The 26365-nt window shown below is 43.9% G+C and overlaps 1 protein-coding gene across 5 annotated transcripts in view; it reads right to left on the minus strand.

Moving 5' to 3' along the window:
- The window catches only part of DZIP1 (DAZ interacting zinc finger protein 1), a 46882-nt gene that overhangs the window by 2771 nt on the left and 17746 nt on the right, over window positions 1–26365 (minus strand). For 4 of the 5 annotated variants that reach the window (XM_053916314.2, XM_053916309.2, XM_053916311.2 and 1 more), the window contains 12 exons: window positions 26231–26293; window positions 21200–21340; window positions 20478–20526; window positions 19088–19144; window positions 17684–17740; window positions 12867–12926; window positions 8607–8749; window positions 5353–5515; window positions 4927–5056; window positions 4276–4329; window positions 2757–2950; window positions 1410–1540 (listed from right to left, as the gene is read on the minus strand). In XM_053916314.2, coding sequence (XP_053772289.1) covers window positions 1410–1540; window positions 2757–2950; window positions 4276–4329; window positions 4927–5056; window positions 5353–5515; window positions 8607–8749; window positions 12867–12926; window positions 17684–17740; window positions 19088–19144; window positions 20478–20526; window positions 21200–21340; window positions 26231–26293 — 1242 coding nt within the window. The remainder of the gene's footprint in view (window positions 1–1409; window positions 1541–2756; window positions 2951–4275; window positions 4330–4926; window positions 5057–5352; window positions 5516–8606; window positions 8750–12866; window positions 12927–17683; window positions 17741–19087; window positions 19145–20477; window positions 20527–21199; window positions 21341–26230; window positions 26294–26365) is intronic. The other variant, XM_053916313.2, reaches the window with a different exon arrangement.

The following is a 26365-nucleotide window of genomic DNA, read 5'->3' on the forward strand; positions in this document are numbered from 1 at the left end:
GCTCCCTAACATAGGAGCTAGGCCGTCTCTGGAGCTCTTACCTGTGATAAGTGGCAATGAATCCCTAACCGGGAGGACCATGCATGTCTACCACACCCTTTCTAAGGAAGACATGTGAGCTCGGCCTTGAAACACACGGCTTTTTGTTATATTTGGCTTGCGTGACACAAATACAGTAACCAATTAAAAGCAGTTGGACAGAATGCTCCAGATTCCATAGATGAGCAAGGAAAGAATCAATCTAAGTGAACAATCAAGCAAAAACAACTATTGCCAGAAGTCCCTGTCAGCCGCAGGAGCTGTGCCCGGAAATGCGCAGGGAGATCTGCATCCACGGAAGCACTAGCGGGGTCCTGGGCGCCGACCAGCTCAGGATGCATGAGGGCCTCTCCTCTGCTCCGGCCAGGGGGCTCGAGCTCTGCCCTCGGCTCGGCTCACACATCTTTGGAAGGACTTTTCCACTGACTACCAAGCTGGGTTAAACTCTGAAGAGTCCCTGTTTTACTCCCAGGTCACACCATGGAAGCAGAAAAGTCCTTGGACTCAGAGGTAGAGGCCCCAGATTCTGGACAATCACAAGTTTCCAGTTGGGGATATACCCTAGGAATCCCGAAACACCAATTCAAAAGAACTTGTACACACCGATGTTCATAGCAGTGTTATGTACAATAGCTAAGTGTTGGAAACAGCCTAAGTGCCCATTTGTAGATGAGTAGATTAAAAAACTGTGGTTCATCTACACAGCAGAAAGAAAAAAGAAGGAATTCCTACCCTTTGTGACAACGTGGACAGAAATGGAGAGCATTATGTCAAGTGAAATAAGCCAGCAGTGAAAGACAAATACCACATGATCTCACTTATAAGAGGGATCTAATGAAGAACATACACTGATGAACAAAACAGAATGAGAGACATGGAAACAGGGAACAGCTGCCAGAGCAAAGGGGGAGCGGGGAATGGTGGGAAGAAGGGGAAGGGAGTAGTCAAAGGACATGCATGAATGACCCACGGGCACGGACGATGGGGTGGGGATGGACCATGAGGTGGGGTGAGGGGCTGGATGGAGGAGGGTAAAGGGGGAAAAATTGGGACAACTGTAATAGAATAAACAAGAATAAAAAAGAAAACAAGTTTCAATGTACAAATCATCTAATATCTGCAAGCATCAGATAATACCCGGGATAGTATTTCATCAGATAATTTACAGGACTCTGAAAGCCTAGAAAGCCTGATAAGCATGTGACATATTATCACCAGTTATCATTCCAATATCTTTGATTCTCTGTGGAAGGGGAAGAAGAGCAGTACTGAAAAGGAGCAAAGGTGAAGATCTCAACCTCTGCATGATGAAAAGTAAGGATGCATTCATTAAAAGAGGAAATTCTCCGTGCATGTTTAGCAAGTTTCACCTTCAGTTCTTCTCTGAATTCTCGTTTGATGAAGGCCTCAGCAACATTAATCCCACCAACTGGCTTGCTCACATTTCTCTGATTTGAAACCGTCTTTTCAACTTTTTCAGTTAGTGTTTTAATGGAGGTTCCTGTATGACCAATGGAAAATAGAGAACGTTTTTAAAAACTGGTATCCATCTTCGGTTCCAAAACAACCCAACAAGCAACTGGGAAAGACTCTCAGCTTTGCAAATGACTATGTACTATTAAAATAAACTCAACTGATGTGTTTTGGAGGTTAAAAATGTTACATTAAATTACTTATAATTCTTTTAAAAATATAATGATCCTCTAGACTAGAAGTGTAAAATTTTCATTTTAAATCAGAGGATGGTCTCATTCAAGTACAGATCGGAAACCTTGATTTCAGTAAGGTAACCTGAATGAATGAAAGGAATATTCACCTGGGTATTTTCAAAAACAATATTAATTATTTTAAATGAATTAGTTAATAGTTTACACAATTATATAAATATATGTATATAAAAACTATATGCAATACAATAAACTAATTACAGCTGATATGGTTAAAACATACTTTAAAAATTACTTTAAGAATTTCTTTGTTAAAAAAGTAAACCTGAAGCAACCACTTCCCTTCAGCAAGTGAACAGCACTCACTGACATGGACCTAACGCCCCTTCAGAACTGCCCCACCTCGAAGAGGCAGCAGAATGTACTAGAAGAGCCATTCACACAGTCACCCAGTTTTATGGGTTGATTTGTGTTTCTCCAAATGCGTATGTTGAAGCTCTAACCCCAGTATCTCAGAATGTGACCTTATTTAGAGACAGGGACTCTAAAGAGATAGTCGAGTTAAACTGAGGTCATTAGGGTGAGCCCTAGCCCAACATGACTGGTGCCCTTACAAAAATGGGGCAGCTGGACACTGATACACTCACTGAGGGAAGTCGATGTAATGACACATAGGAAGACGGTCATCTCCAAGCCAAGAACAGAGACATAGGATAGGTCCCTATGGCTTCCAGAAGGACTCAACTCTGCCACCCTTGGTTTTGGCCTTCCAGCCTCTGGAACTCTGAGACTAGACATTTCTTCCGTTTAAGCCGCAGCAGCCCTAGGAAACTGATACACCTGGGCATTCCTGACTCCCTCCTCTCCCTCCACCTGAATATCAATGCGTCGCTAAGCACCACCCATTTTCCTGGGCAGCAGCAGCTTTGCAGAAGCCCTGTCTTCTCCTCAGGACACTTCCAGCCCAGACTGCCAGGGCGTGGTGCGCCTGGTTGAGAACCACTGCCCTACACAAAGTTTCCCAAAGGGATCTCAATGGCAAGAGCTCACCCGTGGGCTTGGGAGAGATATCCGAGTCCTCGATTTCACTTCCTTCGGTCCAGTCAGTATCACTTTTGACCATTTTCCTTGCGAAGCCACTCCTGCTGTTTTTAGATGACTGCACAAGAGGTAAGTCTGGAGACGTGTAAGCCTGGATGAGGTCACCAGCATCCAGCTCCTCCTCCGAGCTAAAGGGAGGCGTCCTAAACAAAGCAAAACCCAGAGAGCAGTGTTCCTGAGTCTCAGGATTTACAAGTGATATGCCTCTTAACGTGGTAGGAACTTTCTCAGGTAATTCCCAAGGCGCACAACAAACGCCAGTGCGGCCACCAGGCAAAGTGGCGGCAAGGCCCAGGATTTGTGCAAAAGGCTGAAGGGTCATTTCAAATCCAGACCTGCCACCATGCGGGTATTTACCAAGATGGGGGCAAGTACAACAGTTCTCCTCTAAACCCGAACTTGTATATTCTTAACATTCTTGGTTTTTACTCACCCAAGGAAACTATCTCTTAGTGGGGGAAAAATATTTTTGGCAATAAACTACTCCACCTTTTAAAAGTGTCTTTATTTATATCTTATCTTTACACCGCATCTTAAAAAGTGCTGTTATAATCTCATTGGTAATACTGTCACATGAATTGTCACCCCATTGTAAAGTGAAATAAAAGTTCAGAGCAATGTTCATTCATTTAAAAAATATTCGCTGAGCGCGTAGATTTCAGACATTGTTCGGTTATACCACGTCCCGTGAAATAAAGCTCTTCCCTTGACGTTATGTGCGTGGAAAGTGCTTTTGAAGGGTAAATCATTATTTAGCTTGTCTTTACTGCATTATATTTCTACTGTCTCTACTATATATATATGCACACATAGGCCTCAATTAAGAGATTTACAGTATTAATATCTCTGGAATAAGTCAATAATAATGAAATTAATTATAAAATTAGTTTTACTCATCACTAATAACAGTAATACCTATAATGTATTGAGTGCCAAGCACTGAGGCCCAGCCCTTTTCCTATGTTCTTACTAAATTTTCAAACCTCCTGTGTAAAACGCAGCATCCGTCCGTCTTACAGATAAGAAAACTAAGGCTTCAAACTGCTAAGCAACTGAATCGCTGGCACAGAGTTAGTGAGTGACCGGGGCAGGAATCTGAGTGCCCTACGAGAGCCTTAGAATGCGAAAGTACCACCTGACCACACCAGCACGGATCCAGCCGTTAAAAGTCATAACCATTCCTTTCATTTATGGAGCTCATTGAAAATTACTGGACACTGAGGGGGATAATGCAAGTGACTCAGGGTGGTCCCGCATCTCCATGGAGGCCACAATGCAATAAGTGCTATTAAATTATAAAATAACTAATAAAGAAACAAAGAAATGCCACAGAGGAATAACAAATAAATTATGACATTTAACAGTTAGGGCTTCAGTTGACCGCAATGAGCACACTCGTTTACAATGAAAGGAATGGTCGGTGAAAAGAATTTTTTATATGACCTCCATGCCTCCCCCAAGTACTCACGTAATAGTTGAAGACTTCCTGGGAAAATGGTCTTCTATGACATTTTTCTTAATTCTAAAAAAAAAAAACAACAGAAAATTACTTCTAAGCAGCACGAGTCAAAAATATGACTTAATACAAAGTTCTGTGGAACTGGTGATTTTTGCATTTGATGCGCATTAAAGAGGACGAGCAACGACGAGTCTCCACGCTCCAACGAGAGGCGGTGGACACGGCAGCTGTGACTCTCTGTGGCGTTAGACACTGTTGTGCACTCGATGTCCATGTCCCTCTAAAGTCACACGTTGAAGCCCTGCCCCCTGCAAAGTGATGGTATCTAGAGATGGGGCTCCTGGGAGGGAATCAGGTTTATTTGAGGTCACGAGGGTGGGGCCCCTGTAAGGGGATTAGTGTTCTTGTAAGAAGACAAAGAGAGCCCAGACCTCACCCCCCTGCCAGGTGAGGGCAGCCAGAAGGCGGCTGTCTGCCAGCCTCAGAAGAGACCTCTTAATGACCCAGCTGGCACCCTGACCTTGGACGTCCAGACTCCAGAAGTGCGAGAAAATGAACCTCCACTGTGTAAACCGCCTAGTCTGTGGTATTTTGTTAGGGCAGCCCGAGCTGACCAAGATAAACACTAATCAAGACATTTTAGGGGTGGAAAATACTCACTTTGGAACCGATGTCCTATCCGTGAAAACAGGTCTTTGTTTAACCAACTGTCTGCTTTTGGGAGGAAGTGGTATTGCTTTGGGTGTTTCCCCCGTTGAAAAGGCGTCCAGTTGGGAAGCACTGTTCCTGTCTGGAATAGCAGTGACACTCGTGAGTCTTTGCTGCGTGAAAACGCAGAAGAAAGACTACAGTACTGTCTATGCCGGCGCTGAAACGAACAAGCCCGTCTCTAGGGCCTAGAACCCACATTACGGGGGCTTTTCACACATAAAAACAAAATTAAAAACCCAACAACACTTAATGGTTCAAACAGTAATAAAGTTTCAAATTAAGCGCCAAAGTTTGTGAACCCTTTAAAATCATGAAAGGGTTGTTCGATTTCACTCCCCCCTGCAGAAATGAAATGGCAGTTCGTGACAGGCTTACCTGAAGACTGTGCCGTTCTCTCATCCACTTTACAGCTGACCTGATGGTCAAGGGTTTCTCGAATTTGCTGAAAGTTAGGTATCTGTCTTTCCAGATCACGCCTCTTCGACTCCATGGTTCTGAGCACTCTGTTCAATTGATCACTTGAAATACCGCGTGTATCCTGAAGGAATAAAATGTTGAGTTAATCAATTATCCTGGGATATTTTTAATTTCATGTACATTTGTCAGCATTAATTGTGCCAACCTTTCTCCTTACTGCTGCATGTACGGTGGAGAACACACCTTAACATACTGTGTGGGCCCCAAAAGGAGCTCACGGTGCAGTGGGCACATGGGGCGCGTGATGATTGTCTGGCTGGTTAGCAGTAGTCAGCTGTGAATGCACAGAACACATGTGTGACTGATTAACCAACCATGCAAGTGTGTGGTAAGGACCGAATGACCAAACGAGCCCACAAGGGCTACAGGAGCTCCACAAAGAGAGGCTATCGAAGGCACCAGTGGCCAGAGGAGGCTACAGGGGAGGACCAGGCTGTGCCCTGAAGGATGGGCAGAGTCACAGTGAAACAGGGGAGTATTCCAGTGGGTAGGGCCTGGGAGAGGGGGCAGGAAAGGCAGGTATTGAGGCAGAAGTAGTCAAGGCACGTCCAGGGATAGATGCCACGAGGGAATGGGTGAAGAGCAGAAAAGGGGACTGATGCCAACATGCAAAACTTAAAGATTATCCCATAAGTAAAAGAAGGCCGTCAGAGGTTCTCAATTATGAGAATAGCATAATTAAAAAGGTAATCTGAGAACATTCATCTGGATTTGATGACAGAAAAAACTCGTTAAAAGGCCACTCATTCAGTAACAGTGTCGTGTGCTTGCGTATCCCATCTCCCCAATACTTCCCCCTTCTCCCAGTGTTTCCGGCTACAGGAAGTGGCCCCACCATCCCCCCACATGCCTCAGATAGAAATCTCCATCGTCAGATCAAGTGCCATGTCCAAGAAGTTTCCTCTGACCTCAGTTACTCTGTCCCCTCTTCTTTCCCTTCACTGCACGTCCCACAATCGATCCTCATGGATCTACCACCTGTCTGTGTGAACAGCTGTTCACTGCCTGTCATCCTACCCCCCGTAGCTGAATGGAAATACCCAATACTGTCCCGATGTCAATCCTTCCTAGTTAGCGTACAGAATTCAGGGCCATTCCAATCGGAAGCCCAATAGGGGTTACTCTGGAACTGCAGAAGCTGTTTCTAAAGTTCACTGGAAAACAAAACATGGAAGAAGTGCCAAGAATTTTTTGAAATAAGACTAATGAAGAAGGCATGGCCTATAGCAGATATTAAAATACAGGACAAAGCAATTGCAATTAAATCAGTATGCTGTTGGCAAACGAATATAAAGAAGCAGGATAAAACAGATGAAAGTCCAAAAAAATCCAAATATATATAGGAATTCCCTACATGATAAAAAGGGCCATTTCAAATAAATGGGAGAAGAATGGATTATTCAACAAATGATGTTGGGACAACCGATCCAACTGGAGAGAAGATTAGATCTCCAAGTCATTGCTTCCAAAGTTGATTGTTAAAGCCGTGACAGAAAAAGAAGGCAAGAAATGTTCTTATACTCTTGGGATGGAAGGAAATGCCCCAGACAAAACATAAAACCCCCAAACCATATGCACGCAGCCAACATGGAAACTACGAAGCAATTCACATAGGAATTACTGACATTCATGAATGTGTTTGATTTCCACTGCCCTGAGGGTGGTCAAAATCCACCCGAAAAGAGTGGCGACACTAATGTGAAGCAACTGAAACTCACACACTGATGGGGGAGTGGAAATTGGTACAAACGTGAGATAAACTTGGAGAACTATTTGGTTACACCTATTCAAATGAAATGCGCACACTCTTAGACCCCGCAGTTTCATTCCCAGATGGGTATCCAGTGAAAGGAATGCCCATGTCCGCCAAACGCTACAGATAAGCATGTTGTGGTCAAAAAGAGCTTCAAACTAGAAATGCAAATGTCTGTCAACAGGAGAATAAATAAAATGTACATATTCAGTCAATAAACTACAACACTACAAATCACTACTAAATGAAACGACCAATATGAATCTCACAAAATCATAAGCAAAAGAAATCATCTACAAAGTGCTACATGACGTAGGATTTCATTCATAGGAGTTTCAAGGACAAGCAAAATTAAGTCGGAATAGCCATTATTTCTTGTCGAAGAATAAGGGATGATATTCACTAAGGAAAGGCAAAAGAGTGTCCTCTGGGGTATTGAAAATGACTGATCTCTTGATCTGGGTGGTAGTTACACATCATACACACACATTCACAAACTCGGACAAATCCTTGCACACATGTATGTATACATGCATAGACATACAGGAATACATATGTGAACACACACGCACACCTATATAGACATGTGTCTGTACACACGTGTATCCACATAGATATGTGTATATACAGACCCACATACACAGACACCATACACATTCACACACACGAACATACACATGCACAACACACCTGTACGTGTGCACATGCAAGGGTGGGCAAAAGTAGGTTTACAATTGTGAGTGTGCAAACCAGAGTTTATTCTTGTATTATTGTTTATTGATTATTGTATGACTTTCCATGCTAACAACTGTAAGCCTACGTTTGCCCACCCCTGTACTTTGCACACAAACATGTATGCACATGCATATGCAGTCGAATACACCCATACGGGTATATGAATTCAAGCTGTTTCCTTAAGGTTCATGTATTTTATGTATGTCAATAAAAAGGTAAAAAGCAAAGAATATGTATATCTCTACCTATCTATCTATCCATCTATCTATCTATAACATGTACTGGAACTATTCACCCCGGCAAAGACACTGAAGTAGAATTCACTCGTCCGTTCATTTAACAAGGACCGCTTCAGGGCCGGCGCTGTAAAAGGTACAATCTGGAGTTCGCAGCCGAGTGCCAGCCCGGGCTCTTCGTCACTAGCTGGGACCTGAAGCAAGTTCCTTCACCCTTCTGGACAATGGAGGCAATGTCATCACTCACCTCAGAGATTTGCTTCTATGTTTCAATGATTTAACATTCACGAAGCTCTCAGAACAGTGGTGCATTAACCTCTTGTCTCCTAATGTGGACAGAACTCACATACCTTCTTCTCCTCTCTGATTCTTTCTTATTTAGACAACAAAACAAATATAGCAAATATTCCAGAAATGAATGAACTTACTGCATTAATCCCTAAGGCTTCCAATTTTCGCACCAAACTCTGCTCCAAGATTGTTCTTATTTTCTTAGTAAGAGAAGGGTTATTCTTCAAAGCTTTCCTGAAATGGTTCTTGTGGTTATTTAATTTCTGTTCATTTTCCCTTCCTGAAATGAGGTTTTGAAAAATGTGTTAAAAAACAAACAAATATATTAAATCTCTAAGTAGAAAATTATAAACAACTTTTGAACAGCAAATAAGCATTTGTAATCTTTTCAGTTTGGGGATATTTTAGTCATTCAGCAAATACTTAAGTACAGTGGCTTTTAAAATTTTGTTAAGTCAGGTTCCTTCAAATGTCTTTAAAAACTCTTTCTTAATCACTTAACGGAATTATAACTAGATAAATAATGCAAGAAATGCGTCTCTAAAGAAGTACAATGACAAAAACCCTTATTTACAAGTTTAATGTTTCATTCTGAAATTATTTTATTGCTTCTGAATAATTCATTTCTAAATTCAGTTAAAATTTATGTAACATTTTATGAAGAAAAAGCTCAATTTATTTTAAATAATTAACTTTTTATATAGTACATTTAGTAGAAGTTGAGTTTATATAAAATTTCAAAATGTGAAATTATCCCTCTTAAAATATTTACCAAAATGAAAAAGAGGTTAACAGAAGTCTTAGGTAAAGCATACTTTATTTAAAACAACCCTTAATTAAAAAGAAAAATTAACAGGCCAGGTTCTTCTAGCTTTTCCTTGCCTATTCCTCTTTCATTCCCCCTCTCAAACATGCCTAATTCAAGAGATGCCCGAGAAGGGGTATAATCACATGACCTTGAAGAAGAGCCCTATGTCAAAGGAAATGGAAAGCTCAATGAAAGAAACCGGACGCTGGGCAGTTGCGACCCCTGGTGAAGGTCCAAAGGCAGCCCTGGGAGGCACAACAATGTCTCTCATTTTACAGTCCAGCCTTCTAACCTCTGAGCAGGGGTGTCTCACCGTATAGGGCTGGCACCAAATGCCCCGGCCTGGGTCTGGGGCCGTAGACACCCCTTTCCTCCTTAGCCTCATCCACCTCAGCAGGTGGGATTTTTAGGTACCACAGCATCTGGATTTGTAGACCTTAAGCAAAATGCCTTTGGTTAAGATGTTTTCTAAATGCTAGTTTAATTCCGGTAGTGAAGAAGATGTTTGTTCATCAGTAAGCAGTTTTGCTGACAGTAGAACTAGTCAAATGACTATTTGTACATTAAACAAGAGGAAATACCCTGCATGAGGATGCTCTTCTATACTTTGCTACTGTGGGTTGCTAAGTCAAAATGAAAAATTTTACACGGTTACGTAAGATTAAAGGTCAGAAGTAATCTTAACATTGTACTCTCAGCACTTGAGCTGCTGTTTTTCCCAACCACTGTTCTCAGTATTCTGAAACCACCCCAGAAAGGTACTGCTGCACCAAAGGTCCTAGAACCTGACAATACATCACAACTTAGAGGGCTCAGCCACAGCCACGGCTGTGCCACTGACTTTGGCGGCTAACTGGCCACTCAGTCTACAACTATCCAGGGCGAAAACCAGAAAGAGGAACCAAGAGACAGTCTGGAAGTCAAGGTGCCACCGCTGACATACAGACGCGTCCTGTCCTGGTTCTGCAGAGGTCACCTTTCTGGCCAGTTTCCGGGTTATAAGAGGGACTGCACAGAGGCACAGCTTGAAGAAAAGATGCGGGCCCTGTGGGCCGTGGGACACAGGAGACGTGCAGGGGTCCAGGGTTGCGCAGAATGGCTTGGCCACCGTTTAGAAGAGTCGTAAGGTCTTTGGTAACAGTCGCTGAATTCACTGTTGATTGATCCGGGTTCACCTTCAACCAGGACAAGTTCCTTTTGGTGACTTAGTTTCCCCAGTGACCACAGATTAAACATTTCCTTCTGTTCTCCAATTCACTTTCTATGTTGGCAGTGGCTTTGGAAAGCCATTTATGAATAATTAGAAAGCCCTTGGTTGGAAAGATTCTTACAAAGCTGTAGCTGGCCAATGGAAGAATGTAGAATGGACAGGAAAAAGACTAGTAAGAATGATCAAGTTTCTAGGTAAAGATGGAATTAATCATTTGAAAACCAACGACCGCGGAAGATTTTAGTCAAAGCATGTATCGCTCACCAAGACGAACAAAACAAGACTTCCTAGATATCAGCACTTGCTCTAATGGCAAAGGTGAAAGCTTATGAAAGCCAATGGCCAGTGCACAACAGCCTACACACCATCAGTGCTATCAGCGGCACAACATGGCATTCGTGGGAAGCAAACAATTGTAGCACAAAGCAAACCAAGAAGCAGAATTTCTGAGTTGGAAGGGACTTTATCAGGCAGTAACGAACCTGCTCATTTTTCACATGAGTACATGAAAACCAGAGATGAAGACTTCCCCTCAGGCCACGGCTAGTCCTGCACGGCCTGGACCAGCTCCATCACTCTGTTCTTTGTATTCAACTATGGAAGGCAGAAAACCTGGGCTTAACTCCAGCCTTGTCATGAATTAAACTCAATGACTTGAGGCAAGCTCCTGGCCCCTGTTTCAAGTGTCTGAAGAATAAAATGGCCTCCAACACCACTTCCTGTCCCTCACATTCTCACACACTATAAACAGCCAGATCAAGGACACCTCTGCACAAGGGAAGGATGCAGAAACAATCTTCCCGAGGAGCTGCTTCTTGGTAACAGCCGTGTTTTGCAAACCTCTGCCTGAGGAATTAGCTGCACAGGCATTATCCGCAAAACGTGAGCCCAGGCTGCAGAATTTACTGGTGGCCGTTAACCTGCTGCCAGCAGGTGTGGTCTGCAAAGGCACCGCAAGGATGTGGTCCCCGTTTCTGTCATGGTGCATTGGGACTCGGGGGTGTTTTAATGGCCTTCAGTACTTCCTCCCACAAGAGCTGCCTCTGAACCCGGGGATAGTGGCAAAGATTTTCTTTCCCTCTCTGATTCTCCAAATGTGGCAACCATCTGCGATGGTGCTTGCGGCCGGTGACCCCCAACTCATACCCGATGTGTTCCAGGTGGAAGAGCTCTTAAAAGAAACAGGGGCAGGATGACACAGCAGGTGGAACCTGGGGCCCAGGTGGTGACGGTGGACCAATCAGGATCCCTCTTGGAACCCAGCTGACCCATTTTTTAAAAATGAATGTGAACTGTATGACCCAAGGCTCCAGTCTGGGCCTGTTTAATGAGCCTCCTGACACATCTCACGAATTCTTCAGAAAATAAGATACTTTGTGTACCAGGCCTCAATAAATGATACGTAAGGAGGAGAAAGCCTGTTACTTGAAGCTAAAATGAAAATACACAACATGTAGTTATGGATATCCCTGATTTAGTCACTTCTCAATTTGTAGCCTTGTTAAAGAAGTTTTGAAAAGTGTCTTCTAGAACACAGAAGCTATAATAAATATTAAGACTTCATGTATTGGAATATATCATTTTACCTCTCCTCCTAACAAAAATGACAAAATCAGCGCCCATGTAAATATTAAGAGTTTGCTTTCTCCTAAAGAAGTGATAGATGATAAAGCATTATTATTACTAAGGGGGAAATTATGATAAACTGATTCAAATATGATTGTTTTCAAAACTACAAGTCTAGCATTAGAAAATATCTTAATAACATACAATAATTTTCATAAGCTTCAAACATTAATTTCTAGAAAATAATTTTGAGAACTGCCAAATAAAATGAGTAAGCAGCAATATTTTAAATATCTCCCCAAACTTATAACAGCTCCCAAATTCCACCAAAGACATTATTCTGCACATAAATAGTCCCCATTCAGGGCTTAAATGTTATGCTCTCCTTTCTATTCAAAACAATGTTTGAAGTGGACACTTTACCCATTCATGTCACAGATCCAGAGTATGAGAAATAACCACCGTGATACGAGTATTTTTGTATCATCTGGCACACAATACGTGTCAACTTGTCATCTGAGCAGAAAATATCTGCACTGATATAAAGGCTTAAATTTTTTTTCAAGTTCCCGGACACAGGGAACTGAGGCACATGCTAAGAATACAAAGCAAGCAGGGGGAGATCCAGCAGCCCGTTAGGCGAGTCAGGTGACAGAGCACTACATACAGACTGAAAACAGAATCCACACCTCAACATCTGCTCTCATTCTGACACAGTGTGACAAGAACCACTGGATCCCATTTTCCAGGGTTGGGTTTAAGCACCGAGATATCACCTGTGCAGGGATAAGCCCTGAGCAAGCCCTCTGTTACCTTTTTCTTCCTCTGAAAGTTCTTCTATTGGCTCCAGTATGTGCGATGAGAATGCCTGTTCTATTGACGAGGAAACATAAGAACAGTACAAACAGGACAACAGCAAAGTGAAATTAGTTTCCTTTCAAACCACTTTGAAAGCTGTAGTTCCACAGAATTCTAATCGTGTCTAAGCAAGGATTTCCTGGGAAACAATATACTGAGGCAGTCAGTGAAAGCTGCTCTTTTTCACGGCTTCACCTCTTTCTCCATATTTTCCATTGATTCCACTCTCAGGGTATTATATTTTTAAACAATTAAGTTTAGGCTTTGCATTCGTCCACCTTGTGCCTGATAGGATTCTTTTAATGTACAAGGACACTACTAGACTAGGTGGCTAAACGGAAAATTAATGAAAATATTCAATTCCCAAAGATAAAAACCATAAAAAAACTTCCAGGGCCCTGGGAATCCCACTTCTCACAAGAGTCTTCAGGGGGTAGGACTGGGCTGGTAACAGACAAAAACAAGTGTCCCTAGGGTCAGCAGCCGGACTAAGACCCATTTCTAAATACCTCCATGTCCCCAAACCATGTTTCAAGACCTAGTTCTGCTCCGAGAGGCACAAGGGCAAGGCTGCAGACAAATGACAGAGGAAGGTGGCCTTTTCCCAATCCCACCCCGGAACAGTAGCGGGGAAGACAAAGGTTACTGTGCAGAAACAGGAAACCCAAAGGCAGCATGGTTAAAGCCAAACCCCATTCTGTCAATAAAGAGTAAGTCCCTTCCAGGGGAAGGTTAGGCTTTGGCTAAAGGTCTAACCCGGCAATCAGGCATTAGGCCTGGAATGAAATGTAACCAGGGAGTCTCGTCAGGGGGGGTGCGTGGTTCGCTCATCTTCAGCTCGGAGACTGACCCAGGGCACCTCCCCAGGAAGCTCTGCACCTGCACCCAAAGGGCAGAGGTCATTTCATTCTGCCACCAGACCCCACAGCACATGAGAGGTGAGAATAATAACGGCCAACAATGACCAAGGGCTCAGCAGGTTGCCAGGCATGTGGTTTGCATGTTATTCATGCAGATTTAATAGCTCCCACATGAAAAGCTTGGCTTTTAATTTATTTAAGGGTATTTCTGGTACTCTATTTTAGGCATTAACAAATACATACACACATAATAGGTGTGTGTGTGTAATGTTTAGGTATATATAAATAGGTTCTCATAGCTTGACCAGTGACCTTAGTCAACATATTTAACATTGGCTATATGGGAGAGATGCATTTTAAACTGCTTTCACATAAACTTTTGGAACACAGACTGGTAAGCAGGAGTCCACTGTAATTTTAAATGGGAGCACAGTGCTGCTAAGGAGCACGGCAGCCCACCCATGCACCACAACTGCTGCACCTCCAGATTTAAAGACACCCAAATACACTATTGTACTAGTTTGAACTGCTGAATGTAGAAATTTTAGGGCAATCAATTTTAGGTTTATGTCACATGGCATATTATTTTATTGTACTTCATGAAAACAACAGAAGTAAGGTTATGGGGTGAAAGTTCTATACAATCTCAAAATCATCACATGCATATTTATTACCATTATGTTATTAGGGTAATTCTATGACTTAGTCCTCTTGAGTCGGGAAAACCTGTCAAAATTCTGACCTTGCCGGGGTGGTATGTAGGGTAAACCGCTGGGCTGGTGGGGGGGGGGCAGGTTGCTGCACCTGGGCTCCTACTAAAGAGGCTGAGGAAGGAAGTGAGGTGGACCAGCCCCCGGCTCCCAGACCAGGCAGGCTCATGTTCCAAGGCGGGTGGGAAGGGCCTGCCATTCTTATGCCTTATAAGCTTACAGAGCTTCTGAAAGTCCCGGTTCCTGTTCTGAGCTGAGATTCCCAGGGTGAGAGCTGAAACGCCCGGAGGCTTGGGTCTCCCCTCTGAACTTGCTGGACATGGACACTTCCGGAAAAACCTTCTATCACTGTCCTACCCTTACCTCCAGAAGGAGATCTCTCAGATGGGTACTCAGCCCTTTCTCATACTGGCTGACATTGCTGGGCTTCATCATCCCTACCCTTCAAGCCAACACCGAGCCAGCGCCTGCTCAGAGCTCCTGGTCCAAAGGCCCTGCCTCATTTGACCCTTTCCACAGCCCACTGAAGTACCATTACCATTCTCCTCATCTGGCAGCCAAGCAAACCCATGCCTACTGTTTTGAGTCAACTGTGAAGCCAGACTGCCCGCCTCCACATGCCAGGCTCTTGGCCATGAAGCCATGATGCGCCCCCCTCCCGGTGCTCACCGAGGGTGTCTTCTGGATTCTCTGAACAGTGCTGCCATCCGCCCAGTCCCTGAGTGCATCATGTTCAGCCTCTGCCCACACCCTTGCCCCCCAGCCCCTCGTCCAGCCTTGCCACCAATTCCATGGAACGGCTGTGACAGGCTCCCTTTGGCTCCATCACTGTACCCGATTCTAGCTAAGGGATCTCAGGCAGACTATTTCTAACATCCCTGACTGGTCTCCCCAGTGCTGACTCTTTGAGCACACACCGGTCAGGCTAAGCTTCCTGAAGCCCCACGCTCGCATCCAGCCTTGTCCAGCCTCGGAACGTTTCGTGGCTACACAATGCCACAGGAACAGGCCTGGACAGATGTAGTCAACTCAGTGGTTGCCACCAACAGTCTCAACCAACCTCATTTCCTTCAAATCTCTTCTGCCTACTCTGTGCTCAGTCAAATCATTCGTTTGCACCGTAAGTTAACATCTAGTGCTTTCTTGCTACCTTCTGCTTCTATTCGTGCTTGGTTTCAGCTGAAAGGAACAGCCCTCCCCGCTCCACACCCCCTTCCTGGGGCAACCCACATCTGGTAACTGATCACTGCATCCCGGAAGATTTGGAAGTCAACATCCCAGCTTTAAAGCTCCACCCCCCCAACCCCCAACCCCAACCTCTGTAAGATCTGCTGAGGGCTCCACAGCAGCCGCACCTCTCAGTCCTGCTGTTCTCTTGCTGGTGTTGTCCAAGAGCGCTGCCCGCTAACCCTCCTGCCTGCAGACCTCCGCCTCAGAGTCTGTATCTCAAGGGACCCAACCTAAGACCATGAGTCACAATGACATTCTTCACACTACAGGACCTCATGGAGCTTTGAGATGGACCAGAAGGAAAGGCAGAGGTATCAGGGCTAATTAATGTTATATAATACATGACTAGCCATTTCTGCATCCCTAACACAGGTGGGGCTGGGGGTCGGTCAGTGAGCCCCAGCCGAGCCTCCTCCCTGCTCCTGCCCATGGAGATACTCACAAATCACCTTTGGTCCCAATCCAAGGTTTGCAAACCTTGTGCCAGGTCTGGCTGGCATTTAAAACTAGCATTTCAACCCCAGCAGATGCCAGCAGGAAGGCATGGTAGATTCGTGTGGCCCGGGCCCAGTCAGGGCGGGGTGCAGATGGAACGCATCACTTTAGAACCAACAGGTTTGGCAGGACCCTTGAACGAACCCCAGGTAGCCTGACATACAGACTGTGTGTGTCCTTTAGCAGGTACCAAAAATATAAAACAAAGAACACGTGGACCTTCTATAATGCTATACAGAGAGCTAACTATACCAAAGTGGAAAAAAGAGCAAAAGAAACCAAACGCTGTTGAAGTACAAGAGAGAAGTGGCCAGCAATTGCTTTATAAAGATCAACTTCAAAAAAGGAGGCAACAGAGACATTTAGAAACTTGACCTAAAATAATATGAATAGAGAATGATGCCAGAGAAAATTGTCTTGTATTTCAGCATTAAGGTAAATTTCTGTAAGTCCGACACACATGGTATCTGTTACTGGTCCAAAGGGAAAAAATCCTGCATGTCCTAAACACTTACAAATAATAACACCCAGTGTGTGGGGAACCTGCCTAACATACTGTGAACACGTGCTGACGGGAACGGATCCACCTGAGTGATCTTAGGAAATAAAACCAAGGGGCAACAGACACTTCACAGGTCATTCAGTCGGTAAAAAGAATTCCAAAGGCCATCATATACAGACCACAATATTTATGAAGCCAAAAAGTTCCACTCGACTGATCCTGGATTTAAGTTCAATTAAAAAGCTAGAAACAAATGCAGAATGAAGGAGTCATCGGGTAAAACAGGAAAAGATGGCCTGCTTCCCATCTTAATTTATTCGGGGTCTGCAGTGAGACCATAGGAAAATAACACATTTAAAAACATGCTATACAAACTGTAAGCACCTCACCGGATAAAAGTAAAATATGGCTAAAAATAGTCACCCTCTCTACTGGATCATGTTCACTACAACGATGCCCCAGTGGCCTGGTCCAACAGCTGAATCCTATGATTTCATCCAGCGGTTCCTACTTTTTTGCTTTGGTTTCCATCACATGTCTTTTTGAGATTTTTTCCCCCAGCCAATCGCAGAAACTGTTTGTTTAAAAAGCTGACCTGCTGCTGCATTAAAAGTTATAAAAACAGTCACATATGCCCTGTGGCGTGTGCTGGTTGGCTGGTCTAGAAAGTCACCCTCTCACCCAGGCTCTGCTACTCCACTTTCCACAGAAAATCATGCATAATGAAAGTACTACTCAAAGTTAAAAATCTCCACTTGTGAGTCCAGCAACACACATACTTTATACTTCACGGCTTTGGTGGGTATACTCAGTTTATGATATTAAATAGAGAGATTAAATTTTATTAACTGTTTTACATTCACTAAAATGTTTGTTTTGCATAATTACCCCCACAGAAAAGCACTTTCAGTTAATAAGTTATCTAACTCAGGGTGGAAACGGCACATAAAACACCGAGACTTTGCTGAAACTTACCGTGTGCCACTGTTAGACTTGACTTAGCCTCCAAAGTCTGTGGGGCTGGGGCATTCACTGAAACAGCATAAAAAAAGTCTATAATTAAAGCATAAGTAGCTGAACATGATGATAACCACATACTACTCAAACCAGTCAAGATATAAACAGACCATAAGGCACAAATGTTCCAATTAATCTAAACAATTTTTTAAAATAATGGTTTTATTGAAATATAATTCACCCTTTTAAAATATACAATTCAACAGGTTTTAGTATATCCACAGAATTATGTGAAGGGAAGCAGAGTCTGCCACCCCAAAGTATGCCTTTTTGGGGTACTGATAACTTTAGGCTGGTTCATTTTAACCAGTAGAAGTTACTGAGTTTGGAAAACTAAAGTCTGTGGTACATACCAACCCACCATCTGTTTTTATAAATAAAACTTTATTGGAACACACTATTGTCCCAGTATTATGCCAAACAGAATGAAAGTATGAACAGTAGTAACTGAGTGTCTTTTACCCTTTCATCCTTCTCTGAAATGTATTGTCTTCCTCATTTCATAAGATGTAGTCCAGCTCCTACTCTCCCTTCAGCCCTACTCTTCCCATTGAAACCACTGCCCCTCTTTGGCTCCTCTCAGGCGCGCACACTCCAAAAGCAACCGCACGAGTTCTCAAGGGGCATCTCCAACAACTGAGTGGTTTGAAACTATCAGCATTTTCAGGTCAGTGGTGCCAAATTCGCAATCATCTTCATCACTGGTCTTTTCTCCTTACGCAGTCCCGGGCCCGTGCCCAGCCTCCGTCCACGCCCTCCCGTCATAATCAGACCCCTGCTCACAGACATGTCCCCCCTTGCCCAGGACCACCTGCTCCCTGACCTGCTCTCCCCTTACAATTTTCCCGAAGGGAAACAAAAATACTTCAAATTAAGAAAACAACCCGTCGGACTGTACACAGCACAGATGATGTCCTTTGGGATGATAACCAGATCCCGAGGGCTCTGGGAAACAGCCGTGTGGAGCTGAACTCCAGGGAGGGACAGAGGGAACGTTGGCCCAAAGCCTGTGACACTGAGACTCTCAGGGAGGCCACAACGGGGCAGCCACTGCACAGTCACACCTCCACACAGTGGACTACCTCGGGAAACGCAAAAGTACAGACTGGAGTGAGGCTGACGAACATGTAGTCGCCCCTCTATTGGATGGACTGCAACATAATAGGGAAGGCTAACCAAAGTCACCGCAGAGACACATGGGTGTTTACAGCCTTGGGTTTTAGAACTAGGTGAAAGCCAGCACTCAAAATAGATCACTGTGTAATCTCCAAACACAAGTCTCTGAAAGTAAGTAGAAGTGATGCATCGGCTTAGCACTTTACAAACTATCTTTAAAATTCTGAGCTTATTACAGAAACTTACTAGATACTGCTGAAGCAGCTGGCTTAGATTCAAAAGTCTGCCATGTTAAAGAATTCCCTGAAATAACAAAAAAATTAATTAATAACAAAATTGACAGGCTGTGGGTTATATCTTGCCAACACTTACCCTAATCTCTTTCCTCCAGAGAACAATAAATGAACTTTACCAACATATAGTGACTCATCCAATTGAGAAAAAGTGTTTAACAAATCTTTACAAAGCTAACTTTCCCTTAAAATACTTTTCAGTTAAATATTTATGCTATCTAAGTAACTATACAGGTATTCCTCACTATCTGAATTCTCATACTCAGAGAGAAGTTATAGGGGACCACAGTCCTTCTGAAACCTTTCTCTCCAAACAAGGAGGAAATGAGTGTGTGACTCCATGTTTCCTGAGGCTGGAACAGAGACACCCAGCTCGCACACCCCTCGCCAATCCCCAGCTAGTGTTCTCTCAGGTGGACCCAGACGCCTTCACAACCTGAGACGTGCAGGGAACAAGGCTGGGATCACGTGGGAGGAGACCAGGGCAGAAGGCAAGCTTTCTGTATTATTGTGAGACCTTGTCCTTCTGCCTGCCAGTCTCCCATCTCAACTGCCTCCCGAAGATACGGAAATGGATGCTTTCACTGCTAGTTAGTAGGCACTGTATACCCTCACTATGCTGAGAACAAACACTTAACCCCAAACAGCTGCGAGTGAGAATAACGCAGTAAGCCTCCACAGCACCTTAAAATAGTTGGGGGATAAAGGTGATGGATGGAGACTCAACTTGGGGTGATGAACACACAACACAGTGTAGATGATATGCTGTAGGACTGTGCCCCTGAAATTTGTGTACAACTTTGTTAAACAGTGTCACCCCAAAAAATTCAATGAAAAGATAAAGAGACTTAAAAAGTAAAATAACTGAGCTTAATATCAATAACAATGGCCAACACCCATGCATGTTTAATAGGTGCGCTTTTCACATCCTCTCCCAGGCAATCCCTGTAAGAAGCCTCAGGTGTAGTTATTACGAACTTTCCAACTTGAGAGCTGAGGAAACTGAGGCACGGCCTCAGAAGCTGCAAAGTGCCAGACATGGGCATTGAGCCCAGCCCGTCTCCAGGCCCTTGCAAACCATCCACTGCTCATGAGTGCAGAGGTAAATGACTACCGAGCATAACAATACTCTGTGAAAAATCGAGAAGACCATTCAAAAATAGTTCGGGTATTTAGCATTTTTCAGCTTTCTGGATCGTGATAACAGGTCTTCCAACCTGCAGTAACCAGAGGAATGCCGAGTTAGCACCCGCAATCCATCGGGGCCCCATGTTCTTCTGGTGCCCAGAGAGTGGTTCTAGAGGCCCGCCTTGCCTCCAGCACGGGGCTCGTGGTCCGCTTACCTTTGGGTTCAATGACACTGTTTAATGGTTTACTGGTAAACTCTTTAATCTGCAAAGAGAAACAGTCTTCTAGCGATACGTGCTTGAAATTACATAGGGACGCAATGGATAATGGACAGATACTGGACTTAGGAAATTAACTTTCTCACAAAATCCTCCAAAGACACAGGGGGCACATGGACTTCCAACACAAGGAGAAAAGTTTTACGAAAATAGCATATAGATTCAGCCGCTTCTCAAAGCAATTACTGAAAGAAATTCTTATCGCCCTGGCTGGTGTGGCTCAGTGGACTGAGTGCCGGCGTGCGAACCAAAGGGTTGCTGGTTCCATTCCCAGTTGGGGCACATGGCTGGGTTGCGGGCCACGTCCCCAGTAGCAGGTGCGGAGAGGCAACCACACACTGATATTTCTCTCCCTCTTTCTCCCTTCCTTCCCCTCTCTCTAGATAAAGATAAATAAATAAAATCTTAAAAAAAAAAGAAATTATTATCAAATCTTCAAATTTGTTCTGAATTCGAATTGAGTAAATCTACTCTACACTATTTTAAACCACCTTTTAAAAACCATTTGACTGAATTTACTTTATAAACAACAATAGAGAAAAAAAGGATTCCATTTTTTCTGTCTTATCCAACTTACAAATATTCTAAAACAAAAACACGTTTCTTTGATAAACTGCACTGCTTAAAGAAAAACAGTGCCGATTCACAGCCCAAAATACCTGTTGTCTCTGGCTGATAATCAGTTCATTCCGTTCCTGGAGTGTCTGCTCTTGCTCTTCGATCTTTTTCTTGTAGAAAATATTATTGGCATTTAGATTGTCTATCACTAGGGTTCGAAGTTTCTCTATATGCGACAGGAGCTGGAAAAAAGATTCAGAAAGGCACTGGTCTACAAACTGCCTGCAAATTGTCTCCTGCGGTCTCCATGTGTAGGCCCGCCTTGCTTGCCGGCCTATGTCACCTGTGCACAATAGGTAGGTCACAGAGTGGATCTCTGACCGCTGGGTACCGGGGCCCTACATCATGGAAGATATTAATAAATAATACTTGCATGCCACCAAGCAGCCCCCAGGACTTTAAGAACGAAACCACCAAATCAAGAAGGAACAGCAGCGCACCTATTAGAATGGCTACCGTCCAGGCCTCAGACAGCACCAAACTCTAGGGAGGATGTGGAGCAGCAGGAGCTCACTCACTGGGGAAGGCAAGGTGGTGTGAGCACTTCGCAGGATGGTTTGGTGGTTTCTTACAGAATGACACGTGCTCTTACTATACAATCCAGCAATCACGCTCCTTGGTATTTACCCAAAGAAGATGAAAACTTAGGGCCACACAGAAACCTGCACACAGACATACAGGGCCCGGCAGAAGTAAGGCCGGCCTGAGCGTGGTTGGTAGGGCAATAATATGGCTGTAATGATTTATAGTTTTAATGTGAACATGTCACCTAAAGTGTCATATAATGTGCTTAAGTGTGATATTGCTATGTTACAGAATTACATGCTTATGCCTTTGTAATACAAGATTGTAATTAAAAAGGGTGTTATCTGTGCCGGACCCTGGATGTGGCAGCCTTATTCATCATTGCCAAAGTTTGGAAGCAACCAAAATGCCCTTTACTAGGTGACTGGATAAATAAACTGTGGCCCACCCAGGCAGTAGAATGGTATTCCGAATTAAAAAGAGATGAAAAGACTTGGAGGAACCTTAAATGCATATTACTAAGTGAAAGAAGCCCATCCGAAAAGGCTACATCCTGTAAGGTTCCACCTGTATGGCATTCTGACCCAGGGAAAAGTACAGAAACAGCAAAAGGGTCAGGGGGTCGGGGGAAGGGAGGGATGGACAGGCAGAGCACAGAGGACTTTCAGGGCAGTGAAACCATTCTGTGTGATGCCGTAACGGTGGGCACATGTCACTTGTCCACACTCATCAGATGCAGAACACCAAAGCGCGCCCTCCGGTAAACTCATGACAATGACGTCAGGATCGGCGGAATCTCACTGACCTAACAAGTGTGCCACTCTGGTACGGCACGTTGACAGTGGGGGAAGCTGTGCTCACAGGGAACACAGGCAGTGAGTCTTTAGAAACTCTGTACTTCCTGCTCAGGTTTGCTGCGAACCTAAAACTTCTCTAAAAACAACCCAATCACATTAAAAAGCAAGCAAGAGCAACAACAAAAAGCTATGCTCTCAATCAATACTGCGGCGGGGTCCCCCCTCGGAAGTGCTTGTATGAACTTGGACAAACACTGGGTTGAACCGAGTCAGAAAGCTTTCCTGAGTGAGGACTAAAAACATCCTTTCATATCCCAGTGGATGCTAAGACTCTCCCCTGAGGAGGACATTGTCAAGAATCTTCCCTACGTTTTTACACACCACTGGAAGAATGTCCCTGATGCATTGTGGGAAACACTGAGCTGAAAAATAGAAGTAGAAGCCAGTAAAGAAGCCCAGGGTGCTGAGTGGAGGTTTTGGATCAGCAATATGCGGAGCCATTCCAGGCCCCCAAAAGAAATAGGACACAGGAAAAACTAAGGGACAGCACCTGTTTGCTATCAGAATTGAGACCTAACCGCAGAGGTGCAGAAGTTCACTGAGAGAGGATGTGGTCGTGTAAGCAAGGGGTGGCCAGATACCATTTCAGAAAGTGTGTGTGTCTCGAGCCCACCTGTTACGACCTCCTACCATCTCAAGTCTTGGCTCTTTTTCCTATCAGTCCACATCACCCCATCCTCCTTTCCTTACGCGACCCTTCTACAACTTCCCAAGCTCCAAAGCGTCTTAAGTTGGGTCAAAAGGGCATACCATCGTTTCTCTGTGACTCCCTTTGAACTCCTACCAATGTTATTTTTTAAAAAGATAGGACTGCCAAGAACCTAGGTAAAGCAATAAAAAGTTGGCAAATGTAACTTCTCTTAGAGAAATACAATGTGTGCATTGTAGGAACAGCAGGCACCAATCATGTGGAATAATTAATAGTTAGGGCTCAGGCAGAGATTATTAAACCTGATTGCATTCACCTCTCTGTTAGGGTTTAAGAGGAATGAAGGAAGAAGCAAGCAGCTTCCGAGCAAACAAAACCAACGGACAAGAGAGCAGCGTAGCCTAGTGGCGGCACAAACACCCACACGCCCGAGCTGTGAAATGGAGCGCCTCACTCAGAGCCGGGGAGGCCTCTCCTCCTTCCTCTGAACCACCAACAGCTGGTCCTTCTCTCTACCAGGACTTGCGGTGGCAAGTGTGAAACTCTTGAGACTTGTGTTCTGTTCTGCCAGAAGGCCACGGAAATTCCCACAGCTGCCTGGAACCCGAGGGGTTTCGAAAGAGCGAGGATTCAAACTCATCCCCTGTTGATAAGGAAGCCCAGATTCTGCCCCTAAATACCAAAGCTTTAAGATGCCTTGAACAATAAGAGTAGGACTTCAAATTATGTACGAGTGGTGAGTGGTTCAAACCATGGATCCAAAACAGAACTATCTAGGCTTATTTTTGGTGTGATCCCCCCCAAATATGTGTGTCCCAGACTTACCTACTGAATGAGAATCTCACGCTATAGAGCAGCACAGGTGTATTTTGGAAAAGAGCATCAGGTCATTCTGAAGTACAACCCTCTTCAGGAACAATTATTACCTTAGAGTATCTCAAAGGACAGCTAGAATGTCCTTACAGAAAGTAATTGCTCCAAGTTATCACTGCCCAGTCCCCTCCTAATGGCTAAGTGCCTAACACCTGACAGGTAAGCAAGGCAGTGAGGCAGACATCAGGACCCCGGGGCGAAGAGGGCCTGGGTTCAAACACTGGGCTCACACTGACAGACAACTCCCTCGCCATGCAATCAGCATCTCTCCATTCACAGACACATGGCTGAATGATCCCCGTTTCGACACCTAGCAACCTCCCACATTTGTTCAGCAAACAGTTAATGAGTTTCAAGCCTGTTTTAGGCACATTATTGAATGTGGGGGCCACAATGGCAAACTAAGTGGATGGAGCCCCTCCCTCCTAGGGCTAGTGATCTGGCTGGAGAAGTAGAAACTAAACAAGTGAACAAAGAAGCAAAAAAGGATGTAAAATAGTGATCAGAGCAACACTCATGAAGTGGTGAGAATAACGAAGGGAAGGGACGACCCACCTATTGCAGAAGGAGCCATCACAGGTGCGGTGTAAAGCAAGGCCGAAGGAGGGCGTGGGGGGCAGAAATCTAACGGGGCTCAAGGGTGCAGCCTCAGAGTACAGGTCCTGACTAATCCCTTCTCCTTGGCCTCACAGACTTGATGTTTGTGGCTCCCCCCAAATTCATGTAGAAACCCTAACCCCCAACGTGGTCATTAGATTTAGATGAAGTGGGCTCCCCATGATGGAATTAGTGCCCGTATATGAAAAGGCCCCAGCTTCTGAGCTCGCTCTCCCTCCCCCTTCCCTTCTCTCTCTTTCTTCCCGTTCCCGCCACCACGTGAGAACACAGTGGCCATCTGCAACAGGGCTCTCACCAGGAATTGAACTGGCTGACACGCAGAATCCCAGCCTTGAGAACAGTGAGAAATAAATGTATGTTTTTAAGCCACACAGCCTATGGTATTTTGTTATAGCAGCCTGAACAGAGTAAGACACAGGGGATCCAAAGGGCTACAAAATTCATACAATTTAAAGTGAAAAAATAAATACTTTTTCCTAGAGAAAAGGATCTCAAATAAACCTACTTTAGATGTTTTGCACTAGTGTAAAATCACTTGGACGCTTACATTTCTGATGTACTCAGCTGAAAGGGAATCAGTGGTATAATTAAATTTTGCTTTCATAAAAATAATTTTAATGTGAACAATCCCTGCCTTTATTTAAAAACTAGACCGTCACTGTGTGGAAACAATTAGAAACCTGCATTCACCAATGAAAGAAATGATTACGCAGCTTATGCTACATCTATAGATCATCATGTAATCATCAAAAGCCATGATTGTGGAGAATATTTTAAAACATAGGATGTAGTAAGTGAAACACATATAAAGTTATAGATGCAAAGCATACTTCAAAATTTGTAAGATTGTATGTACGGGTTTCTAACTTATAGAAATCCAGCATTTACAGCATAGAGAAAAGACTGAAAGAAAGTATAACAAAGCAATAGTAGTGGTTATCTTTGGCATTGAAACTGTAAGTCATTTTAATTTTTGCTACACATTTCTCAACAAATTCTATTAAGTGAAAAATACTAGCTTAATTATAAAGAAAAGCAAATGCTTTTTGCAAAAATGACCCACTTATATAAGGCCATTGGTTTCTTCTTCTTTTTTTCCCCCCCAAATACAGTTGACATGCAAAATTATATTAGTTTCAGGTGTACAACATGGTGATTTTATAACTGCCAATTTGTGCTTCTCAATCCCTTCGCCTTTTTCACCCAGCCTCCCCAGCACCTCTCCCACCTGGCAATCATCATTTTGTTCTCTGTATCTGTAAATTTCTCTGTTTGTTTGTTTATTTTGTTTTTTAGACTTCACATGTAAGTGAAATAATATGGTATTTGCCTTTCTCTGTCTGACTTATATCTCTTAGCATAACACACTCTAGGTCCATCCATGTTGCCCCAAATGGCAAGATTTTATTTTTTATGGCTGAGTAATATTCCACTGTCAAACACACCCCATCTTTATCCATCTGCCCATCGGTGGACACTTAGGCTGCTTCCGTATCTTGGCTATTGTAAATAATGCTGCAATGAACACAGGGGTATTTCCTTCATCTTACCTGACCCTTCTCTTTCTTGTGTTCTTGATGAAGAGCTTGAACTCGAGCTGACCACTTGCTTTCCTGGGAAACAGTAAAATGAGAGTAGTTTATGTTCAGTGAAACATGGGGGGCTGCTGAGAAACAGTAGACAGG

Source organism: Desmodus rotundus, chromosome 13 (assembly GCF_022682495.2).
Source record: "Desmodus rotundus isolate HL8 chromosome 13, HLdesRot8A.1, whole genome shotgun sequence".
Lineage (NCBI taxonomy): Eukaryota > Metazoa > Chordata > Mammalia > Chiroptera > Phyllostomidae > Desmodus > Desmodus rotundus.